General features: G+C 44.3%; 1 protein-coding gene across 1 annotated transcript; it reads right to left on the minus strand.

The window, feature by feature from the left end:
• Positions 1–1,957: 1,957 nt before the first annotated feature.
• On the minus strand, positions 1,958–7,715 carry LOC130166611 (protein phosphatase 1 regulatory subunit 29-like). The gene is made up of 5 exons (XM_056372305.1): positions 7,163–7,715; positions 6,001–6,150; positions 4,496–5,487; positions 3,376–4,012; positions 1,958–3,279 (listed from the first exon to the last, which is right to left on the minus strand). Exons 1-5 carry the CDS (start codon positions 7,364–7,366, stop codon positions 2,419–2,421), a joined length of 2,844 nt encoding a protein of 947 aa, XP_056228280.1. The 5' UTR covers positions 7,367–7,715; the 3' UTR covers positions 1,958–2,418.
• Between the last annotated feature and the right edge of the window lie 4,217 nt (positions 7,716–11,932).

The following is an 11,932-nucleotide window of genomic DNA, read 5'->3' on the forward strand; positions in this document are numbered from 1 at the left end:
TCACTTTCCCCATCAAACTCGCACTTCAAATAGCGAGTGAATTCAAGTCCTGTCAAAACGATGACATCAGGGTTAAACCAGTGGAAAATCTAATAGGAATGCATAACTTCCGGGCCTGACAGACTGGTCCTTCCCGACCGATCAGACTCAAAAAAAGAGGAAGAATAACACCCAGGAGGTGGTTAGATCCCAGACTGGCTCACCTTGGCCTGCTCATAACCTGCACAGTCATAGTGAAGCATAAATCTGACCATAGTATATCCAGACTGTTTGTTTGAGGACACGGTGATGAGGGAGGCAGGGACAAAAAAAAAAGAAAGAAAGAAAGATAGGCAGACGAAGGCAGCCACCATTAATTTCAATCAGGTTCCCAGTCTGGCAGAGTTAATAATATCAGCACACTCTTCTGACCTCCGATGATGGTACGACATCAACCTCCGCAAATTACTCATTAATTTACCCCATTAAGTTGGACAGAGGTGGCGGGCAGAGTAAAAAAAAAACGGAGGAGAATGACTTAATTAGACATTTTAAAAGGGAATTTATAGCGTTTCAATTGAGATGTATCACAGCAGAGAAAGAGAGGTCAGGGTGTCAGTGGTGAGGCGAGAAAGAGTGGGCAGAAAAAGAAATAAAGACGATGGTGAAATTAATATTTCGACAGCATGGATGCTGATGCAGGAGGAGAGCGTTAAGATAATTTATATGGAGCATGAAGATTTGCACAGTTACAATTATCAGCATGTGTTTCATGTATGTACCAAGCCTTGCTCCTATTTGTTTCAACAGATTTCATTATATAACACCCAGAAATTCAAACCCAATTCTGAATAAAAATGAACAAAAAGTTACTTTCTTGCTCGTTGGAACAACCTCATGCTCCATTAACAACTTTGGAACAGAACAGAAAAAAGAAACTTGTGGAATCATACCTCCCAAGGGCACTTTGGTCCATAGCAAGCTCCCGCTCAGAGCAGAGCAGGGTCATATATATACTGAGTGGAGAGTCATCCAGACTGAGGCAGAGTATATCCCTCAGGCCTTCACTTCCTCTTGCCATCCGTTTTATCTCACTGTGTAGTGCGGGGAGGATTTGACATATTTTAAGTTTACGCCGCCTCGCCTTGAGCTGATCCATCTCCACCTGAAAATACTCTGAACTCTATCTTGTCGCCTCAACACTGGCATGTTCAAAAATGAGATGCAGCCACTGTAAACCTCTAACCTGCACTCAAACTGCTTTTATTACTAAATGTGATTACTGAGGTTCTTTAATATAGGAGCCAACACCTGTCTTGCTAACCTGCATAACCTACCCTAAAGTAATTTCTGCACGACTCACACTATTGAAATGTAAATTTATACTACATAAGCTTCCCTTATCACAAGAAATATGCTACACCTTTAAATGAGAAATGGGCTGTAGCAGACAAAAAAATGTCTGCTGGTCTTGAGAAGGTTTACTTCATGCTATCGAGATAGACAGGCTGGGCAAAACACACACATTAATGTATGCATACACATATATACGGACACAACTCCCCAACTGGGTTGTTATCTATATGCAAAGCATCTCCACTAAGCTATTCACTTTGCTACCATAGAGCAGACTGAGAATAATGGACGACTCAGCCCCAACCACAACCCTACTCTCCCACATGCCCACACACGATTGAACATATGTAGTTAGGTGTTTCGAATCGATAAGCATGCTCAACAGACAGCCTCCCCCGACCTACTCTTATGCTGGCTAATTGCCAGGAAGAACAATTAGCCTGATAAGTATCACTTAATGTCTTCCCCAAAGAGGGAGATTCAGGCTATTCTAAAACAAACGCACCTAATTCCTCATCCTGCTCCCTCATTATCTCCCTAAATGATGCTTCTATAGGAGAGCAGGTGTTGGCTGTGCCGTGGAATGATTGTTTTGTGAATGGTGGTTTGATGGGATTAGAGAAAAGAGGGACGGGGCTTAAGTCATGAATGGGGCTGCTTCTGGTGAGATAGCTGAGCTACAGTGTGCCAGTAATGAGGTAGAAGACACTTGCTTATCACCACCTTTGCTTTGCTCATTAGTGGGGATTCAGCGGGTCTATAGAAGCCTGTGAGGACCAAAGTGCCCAGTATGAGGCAGTCTGGTGAACAGCTTGATTCTTGTTAATTATCACTCTGTATTGTGGTGAAAACAGCCAACATCAGAAACAACCTCTTAAAATGTCAATGAATTATCAGAGAACCAATTCCAGAAAAATCACCCAGAGAGAAAACCTCTTTAACTCTGGATCCTGCAGATCCATGTGATCCATGTCATCGGACACGTCATCCTCTTGCTACATTAACATCTATTCCCTTCATTAGTCTGCTGTTGGCCTCCAACTTTTCAATCTCCCTTATGGAATCTGACTTTGCTTCTTCATCTCACAGCTTCTGCTGGGCAGAAACTCCCTTCCAGTAGTCCAAAATGTCGTGAAGGTCCTCGTCCTTGGCAAACTGCACCTTCTTACGCAGGGCATGTCCTGCCGCTATATAGGATGCTTCCTCTCTGGGGCTTTTCTTGTAAGGCCGGAATCGCTCCCAGATCCGCAGTGTGCTCTCAGATGAATACTCTGGACTGGAGGAGTAGCCAGAGTTGTAGTTGTGGTGACGAGAAGGTGAGAGCTGGGAGTAGGCGGCTGTGGCATCCCTCTTAGTGCGCCCCAGTGGCTTGAGGAATGAGGCCTTTTGGGCTGGTGAAGGGGATTCGTTGCCGCCCTCATAGTAGAGTGCAGGAAAGGAGTGGCGGTGCTCAGAGCTATGGTAGTCTGGCTGAACCTCCAAGTGGTGCTGTTGCTGTCCAGGACCAACCACTCCACCTCCACTCCCATTATTACATCCCATCCCACTCCCATTCAAGCTCACCCCGCCACCATTTATGTTTCCCATTCCATTCCCATTGCAGCCCCCTATTCCACCACCTCCTCCACTTCCACCCCCTCCAGCACAACCCACAGGGCTGCTCTTTTCTGTTGGGTACTTGGGAGGATCACTACGCTGCTCAGGGATATCCACACTGAACACCCTGGTGCTCTTGACAGATCCCACAGGAGGGGCCCCACAACGGTTCTTCACCACAGCAGTGTCAGCGCTCAACTGTCTCTGAAGGGGCCGCACTGCATTGGCTGGGGGTGGGTCACGGTAAGGAGGGGAGAGGAACCCCCCACCGCTGATACCCGGCCGCTCAGACAGGGGCATGACCAGGGGCACTGGGGCCATAGAGGGTGGATGAGGCGGCTGATGCAACTGAGGATGTGGCTGAGGATGTTGTTGAGGATGTGGCTGAGGATGAGGCTGAGGATGAGGCTGAGGGTGAGGCTGGGGGTGAGACTTTGGATGCACCTTTGGAGAGGAGGCCATGATCTGATCTCCGGGGTGGCCTGGAGAGAGGGGCAGGAGGTTGCGGGGGAGGGACGTGATGCAAGCTGGAGGCTGGGAGGAGGACACAGAGTTAGCATTGTCAGCTGTGGTCACAACATTAGCAGAGGCATCCAGCTTCAGGGCATCAATGCAGTTGTTGATGATCTGGTTCACCTTGTCCACCTCCTTGGCGATGGTGGAGATCTCTGATGCTGAGCCACGGCCATCGTCATCCGAATCCTCCCCAGCCTCCGTCCCATTCTCAGCCCCACCTCGCATATCCACAACTACTTCCCCTCCTACGCCTACTCCTCCAGCTGCCACCCCTCCCTCCCTGCCTTCCCCTGTCACTCCCGCCGTCCTCACATCCATATAGTTGCCCTTGCTGCCCATTGCCTCAGAGAAGGCAGTGGCCATTTTTTCTACCTGCGGCAAGGTGGAGAGACGGGAAGAACTGGTGTTGGCTGAGCCGTGGAGCATGCCTGTGCTAGAGGAGGCAGAGTGGGGCAGCTTGCCTCCTGACCCTCCTGAATGATGGTGCGGGTGGTGTGCCTGCTCCTGGAGACGCTGCATGGCACCTGGGTCATTGGTCACTGCCGCAGCTGCCTCTGGGCCATACCTGGGGAATTACACATTTATTTTAGAATAAGCAATACATTTCATTTTATTTTCTGTTGTCATATTTTGGACATCAAAGTTAATAAGATTTAATATGTCCTCTCAGTGATGCTGTGGTATGACGGAATCCTTGCTGTTTTAATTAAAGCTCAAAGAAATTCTGAAAAATAGAATCGTGCAAAACCTCAATAAAGGGTACGGTGGGAAAAATTATTCTGTTGTTTGTAGTAAGTAAAAATTAGGCTTTTCCGGAATTCAAAGCAAATCAAAGCAGTGAAGCCAAACCATAGCACGAATTGTTTCAAAGAATTCAATTACACCCAAAGGACACACATAATGGTTGTCATTTCTGTTGTGGCTGCAGTCAGTATCTATGTAATGGCTATTGAATAATTCATTGCCATGAATAAGGTTTGGAACGTGGTCCTTAAGACTTTTATTAACAAACTAAACTATAACCTAACTTAAAAAACTTGTCTAGTACCTCATCTCCAAAATAGTTTTCTTCACGCTTATAGCTTTCTCCTTCTCTTCCTGGATACGTCGCCGTCTGAGACAGTAATAGACGAATCCAAGCACAATGACCATGCCAAACAGACATCCCAGGATAGTCATGATGTAGTGGGTAGTTGTGGATTGATTCGTTCGCTGGTCCTCTGGCCCCATGGCTCGTGTGGTAAAGGACAGACAGGTGTGGTTGTAGCGTTGAGATTTGCTCATAGACGCCACACAAAAGGTGTAGTTGGTGTGCGGTTTCAGCTTGTCCAAAGGGATGATCTCCTTCTTGTTTTTAAGGGGCATAATGTCTGCAACAAAAGTGAGATTGTACTGGGAAAGTATGTACATCTTACTGTACGGTCGTGGGATTTGCACCATTAGCGAAGCGGTGTAGAGGGAGACAGTTTGAAGCTTCATAGAAATCTGATGGTTATAGGTGGGGTCAGCAGTGGACGATATGGTTGGCTGGTGGTAAAGACCTTGGTCTGGGTTGTCAAAACCCATCCCTGAGCCTTGATCTTGATCTGGTATCTGGGAGGTCATCCCTATCGCACCTTCGTGACACTTGGATACAAGTTTGTAGAGGGCATTTCGTCCGTGTCCGGGCAGCGGGCTCAGGAGTGGATAACCGTTCATTTCCGCAGGGGTTTCGCACTGGAGGCGGTCATAGGTGTGGGTGACATTGTTAAATGCCTCCAGCCAGGAGAGAAAGCTGTAGAGTTCACAGCCACAGTGGAACGGGTTTCCTGCTAGTTCACATACCATCAGCCTGTTGAGGACCGTGAAGGTAGACGGGTCGAGACGCGCCAATTTATTGGAAGATAAGTCCAGGCTGCTGAGGCTGGGGCACTCCCAGAAGGCGTTGGTGGCAATAACCTCAATGAGATTGTGTTGCAAGAAGAGGCACTGCATTCGACCCAGGCCTCTTAACATGCCCTCAGTCAGGTTGGTCAGCTTGTTGTAGCCCAACTGGAGAACCTGAGACAGATAGAGAGAGTAGCCCTTTGAACTTTTTAAAAAAACATGATACAACAAGGCCGTCAGTGATTCAGTAGATGTTTTTGGCTGGACCACAACAGTTCGGCCAGCTCTGTAATCTGGAATGTCCCTGACTGACTGACTGACTGAGTGAATGGGTGATCATATTTCCACCATTGGTCAACTGAATGCCTCGTCACTGAGTTGTGACAATACGCTTACTGCAGGAGAGCAATAAAAGCACAGAGTTTTTGGTTGATGGATGACCACCCTCATTTAGCAAGGTATACTAAATAGAAAATTAAAATTTATAGCACAAACATAACACAAATTATTCAAACACATTTGTATGAACGTATGAGAACAATTTAAAAAGATGGCTGTAGAGGGAACACTTTTGTTGAATTCCTCACCTTTTACTTTATATACAACTAAGGAAATGTAAATGGAGGATCAACAACTTCATATTAGAGATAAACAAAAACATAAAAACAGAGTTGTGTCCTTGCAGACCTGTAGGTTAGCCTGTCCAGCAAAGGCCCCGTCCTCGATGTAGCTGATCTCATTCTTGGTTAGATTGAGGTCAGTGAGGTTTGTGAAGCGATACATGGAGATAAAGAGCACAGCCTTCAGTTTGTTCTCATTCAGCCTCAGGTCGTGAACCTAAGGGAGACAAGAGAGTGGATGACTTTCAGGTGATGTATTGCACCTTCTGGCAGCCATAGAGGAGGACACTCCTCGCCAAAAAATAAATTATCTGCCAAGAGCATATTGCACCTCTACATGTCCAAGTTTGCTACCTAATGAGCACTTTCCCCAATTATACATCTGATCGAAATTTGTGTATAGTTAATCACAGCCCTGCTTGCAAGCAGCTATGGATCCCTCCTGAGATATCACGCAGAGGTAGATGTTGATGCTACGAGTGGAATGCAGTTGCGTGTTAACATTACCGTTGGGTGCTTAAATAAATTATCTAAAGTTTTCCAGTTTTACATCATTTATGCTGCAAATTGCAGATGGTTACACTAATTGAAATACTTGGAAGTAATAGTTTAAAATGTAGACAACATTGAGCCGGCACATAAATGATTAGCATTAGCACAAAACATTAGCTGATTAAAGTTGTCTGAGCATGTTGGAGATGTATGGGATTTAGATTTAGAATATGTTGCAGCTCTTGCTCTAGTGAGATGTTTCTTTGAGTGTAGTGATGTCACAATGACTCATTTAAGGAGTAAAGGGCTACAGCTCTATTTATACACACATTTGGCTGTCAGCCAATAAGAGATACGTAGCCAGAAATTACAAAAACCGACTGTTTGTTTTGGTCTCTTCTTTCTCACTAACATCATCACAGCCACGTAGCAATTTAGCCATTACTACTAGTATTGCCACCTCCATTGGACACATAAATGTAACTTTTGAATATGCAATGTGCATTTTTATTATCTAAAAATTATTAAATTACATTATCAATCCAACCAAAATGTAATCACAATAAACCACAAGCATTATACTGAGTGGAGAGAAGGTTAGATTCACCTATAGCTTAGCAGAAGTCACTGTCATGATTAATTTAGCCGACACCATCATAGTTGAAAGTGCATGGAGGCATCCGGTTTTACAGAGGTGGTGGTGTAAAAGGCCTACAGATAGATAGGTTCATACTGACCGTGCTGTTGATGTGCTGGGGGATGGTCTCGTATGGAGGCTGGTTCTGACTGCAGATAGCCAGCCAAACGTAGCCTTTATCCCCCTCTATCAGCCAGCAGTCCCCTTTCACCTCGCCAGGCAGGCGGAGGAGCAACAGTGCAGGAAGCAGGAGGGACAGACACAGGGAGGGAGGCAGGGAGGAAAAACGGAGTCTGCTGGCCATAGTTTGGATAAAGAGTGTTTGAGGTTGCCTCAGTAGAAAAGACGGAAAAGAAAGGAGTTGCAGGGAGGAAGGCGGCGAGTAGCGGTTTCAAATCAGAGAGGGCTGCAGGTCAGGCGCAAGCAGGCCAAATCGAAGTAGGTAGAGAGAAAGGTGAGCGGAAGGACGTCTTCACGGTGATTAGAGCTGAGCTTGCAGCATGGCAGAAAGTCCTGTCCCCATTTTAGGTGTTCCACATCAACGGGTTTTGGAGACTGTCACCCCAGCAGCTACTCATGGCCTCCGACAACCGTACGTCTTGACAACACAGATGAGGAGGCACTCCCTCTCAGTCAGAAGGCCTATATATAACAGAGAGAGAGAGAGTGAGAGAGAAAGAGCGAGAGGGAGGGGGGAGAATATTAACATTAATAGTGATAATGACAAAATGATTAAGAGGTGGCAGAAAATTGTACTACAGTTCACATATCCCCAGATGGTTTTGAATTAAATGAGTTTAGTTCTCAATTCTAAAAGCACTGTGTAAAAAAAAAAAAAAAGGTATATGAATCTAATACCCATGCTACCCAATCCCTTCAAGGTAATGCACCACAGTAATAAATCTGTTAACTGACATGATTATTTCATTAAGTCTTAATAAAGCCCAGAGAAATATATTTTGACTTTTCAAATGAGACCAGGCTTTTTATGTTCTGTAATTATTCATGTTCATGAAAATAACGGCCTGCTATGAGAATAAATTGCAGCTCTTCTGTTCCGACATTAGCATATGATGCACCAATAAAAATGGAAATTGCAGAGACTATGAAAGCAACGCTTGCTTTTCTTTGGTGTTTTTTGTCACTGTTTACAAGGTTCGCCAGCTTGCAGCTGCAACTTCTATTATTTCAACTTTGAGGTACATAATGAAACAATAAAAAATTTAATAGCTGCAGATATATAGGGGTGAAAACAGGGGAGATTGGCTAAGTGGGGAAACAGAGGAGGGCTGTTGTAATTTGCATGTTTTAACAGGATACTAGCTGACATTTAGCTATTTACCTTTCTCAGGGGATTAACCGTGGATTAAACTCTAATCCAGCGTAAAATATTATGTATCTCATCACCACAGCTCCGACTCTTTTAATTTGTTTCCAAAGTTTTTGATTCCCTCCCAGGGAAAAGTTATCTCGCCACGACATGAATGACAGGGAATTGATAATAAGAACAACTGAGTAACAGACTCTTCTTAAGTATCCTCCAAATAAATTTCCCCTCAGTACTTTTTTTTTTTTAGGCCAGGTCTACGCCGAGAACATAACCTGCTGCAAGGAATGAGGCAATGACATGGTGCAACCCAATCTGCTCTGGAATAATGGAAGCCAACTTTAGATGCTTCTGTTAAACTGTCCCATCTCTAATAGCCTGTCTTCCCCTGCCCCTCCTCTTCATCTCCTCCTCCGTCCCACCCTGCACCTCTTTTTGGCCTCTAGTCACTTCTCATTTCTGTGATGCCACACCCCCAGCAGCTCTCAGTCCTCTCTTCAAATTGTTCCATGAAATTGATATTGACAATTCAATTACAAATTCAATTCCACCACCCCGGGCCTTCAATTTGCCTTTGACCCACAGCACCGTCGTCATCCTCATGTGTGTGTAAAATGAAATAAAAAATGTCCCACAGAAGAGCAATTTGCAGCTTTGGCACAGTGGAACAAGAGCTCGAGTTTTCACCTGTCTAATTATGAAACTCATTTATTAATCATTTGTTATGTATTCAGCTTTTGACGCGGACTGATTTCACTGATTTAACTGCTGCACACGTGTGTGAATGTGTGCATTAGCTCGTGGCACGCTGTGATGAAAAGAGGCAGGCAAATGGAATTCTTCATCAAACAACGATTTGGACATTGATCATAACGGCCACGCTGGCACTGACACGGATATCATCCTCCTCCTTTCATCCCGTCTCTGAATTCCTTCTCTTCACACTCTTTGAAGACAGCTCCAAGTGTAGTGTCACAACGTAGCGATACAATCCTCCACCTCCTTGTTTCCACTACGAGCTTTGAGGGAGTGTACCGACAAAAGTCTCTGGCACACTTTCTGCAATTTAAGAAGATTTCAGGGGGGGAGGGGGCAGGAAAAAAATGACTGTGTCGTGTTTGTGATTACTGTAAGGCTGTTTTTACCCCGACGGGAAACTCATATTTACAGCATATCTGATCCAACATGACTGCTAGCCTGACATGGTTTTTACAGAGCTCGGCAAACATGAAAGACTAGTCAGTCAAGACTCACTTGAAAGGTATTTGTTTACTGCCAAGTCCAGTCACAACAACCAAGATCAGCGAGGTACTTTTTTTATTTATATTCCTGTAATGATCCTGACCACACTATCATCTGGGGCAGTCTCCTGCCTCTCTCTCCATCTTTGTATCTGTATTTCTTTTTATGTGTCTCTCTCCTTCTTTCCACTCATTCCTGACCCCTCCTTCCTTCTGCCTGAATTGTTTTAAGCCTGCTTATCTCTGCTGCCTTTCAACTAGAGACACAAATGAATATTCTTCATTGCCAAAACACAACCTGACACCTTTTGTGTGCTATCACATCCCCTCCTCGATGCTTTTATCACATTCTTGCCATTGGTTTTGTTTTGACAAAAAGCCAGAGGAAGAGACAGCCATAGAGCCCCCCCCCCCAACCCCCCCTTTCTTCTCTAAACCAGACTGTCTTGTGTTTAATTATTGTCCCTGATAGCTGCGCTTTAATTAAAGCTTTGCATCTGACAAACAACACTAATGATGTCAGGTCACAGAAACAAATGGAAACTTCCCAAAATAAAGCCGGTAGGGGTTGAGGGCCCCTGAGAAAAAGAAGTGAAATCACAGGATAAAGATGGATCTCACATTTCAGAGTGATGCTGAAAATAATGATCTGCAGTGTTTGATGACTAAATGATTGTTTCAATCAATAGTTGTTACAGTGATTCAGTTTGCATAGCTAATGAAAGCTTTCACGTTTCACCTTTATATTATCAACTGATGGTAACACCAAAAACCTTGTTGCAGTCAGTCAGTGCAAAAAGCATCTGTAAGGTTTGGATGGTGGTGAACCTGACAACCAGGATGAAGGCCAGCAGGATTGAGGTGCAAGCGTGATGGAGAACAGAATCAGTCACACAAGGATTGATTTCAGAGCTCTGAGTTTGGTTTACTGGTGACCATAGGCAAATTACACAAAACAAAAAAGCCCAACAGCTCTTACATATATGTAGCAGAATGGCTGGACAACAAAAGCAGTCTGGCTGGTGTAGCAGGTCGCAGTGGATGGCCACAACAAAGGTGACATTACACCTGACCCCCCCTTTCTCTGACACCCTACCCTGCTTTCCCACCTGGCATAACTACCCCTAGTCTCTACCAAAACATAACATAGTGACCCTAAACACTACCACCATACATTTACAATACCTATTTACAATTTAACCATACTGATATTTACATACACTGACTTTTGGCCTAAAACCGATTAAATAAAATACATAATAACCTAAAGAAATACCCAACAAAAGACAAACTTAATTAAAACCCCTCTACCCACTCCCCTCTCTCTTTCCTGCCCACTTGGTACAGCGTGATAAGGTAATTGACACCTGCTGAGTCCGGTGGCTGCATTCCCATGTGTGCACTCCATGAAAACACGCCCCCCGGAAGTAGACCTCAAAGAGAGAGTGGTTATTAGGGGTTCCCAAAATAAAAACACAACATAACAAAAATGACCTTCCTGTATTCGCCAATGTGTATTGTTTTTCACCTTAGTGAGGGGGATGCTTGCCAGCTCCCTCACAACATCACTGTAATGAACATTTCTCAATATGGTCTCTTTTCAAAGCTTCAAACTCCAAACTGTACAGACTAAATTTCCAATTTCCATTGACTGCCAGAACTGATAACACACGTTCTGCTCAGATAAATTGTAATCAAGCTGAAAGACAGCGCTTCCTTTGTTACTTTTACATTTTTATTACACTACCTGAGGATGCCTGCTCTTCAACAATACAACTCGAGCCATGCTAGCAGTGCTCTGAACTAAATGCTAACACGCTGATGCAAAGCAGGTGCAATGTTTACCATGCCCATCTTAGTTTAGCATGTTTTCAGTTACCATCTGCTAATTAGCACAGAACACAAAGAACAGCTGAGCCACCAAAGCCACCATGTCCCATCCTCTGGGGACCACGGATGTCTGGACAAACTTTCATAGCAATCCATCCAATAGTTGTTGACATATTTCAGTCTGGACAAAAATGATGGACTGACTGCGGCTGATATTGCCATTCCTAAAGCCACATGGCTCCAGTGTGTGCTACTTTTGACTGTCCCCTACAAAACAAAGCAACTTTCAAGATATAAGCCATTTTCAAGCTTCAAACTAAACACTTAAGTTTCCATTAAGCAAGAACTGTGAGGAATCTGAGCCATAATTACCTTTCAAATATTTTTTTTTAATTTTTTATGTTAAACATTAAAATGATTGGATGCTCCATTTTCAGCCCAAGGGTGAAAGGTAACAGCAAATATTAGCAAA

Source organism: Seriola aureovittata, chromosome 3 (assembly GCF_021018895.1).
Source record: "Seriola aureovittata isolate HTS-2021-v1 ecotype China chromosome 3, ASM2101889v1, whole genome shotgun sequence".
NCBI classification, from domain to species: Eukaryota; Metazoa; Chordata; class Actinopteri; order Carangiformes; family Carangidae; genus Seriola; species Seriola aureovittata.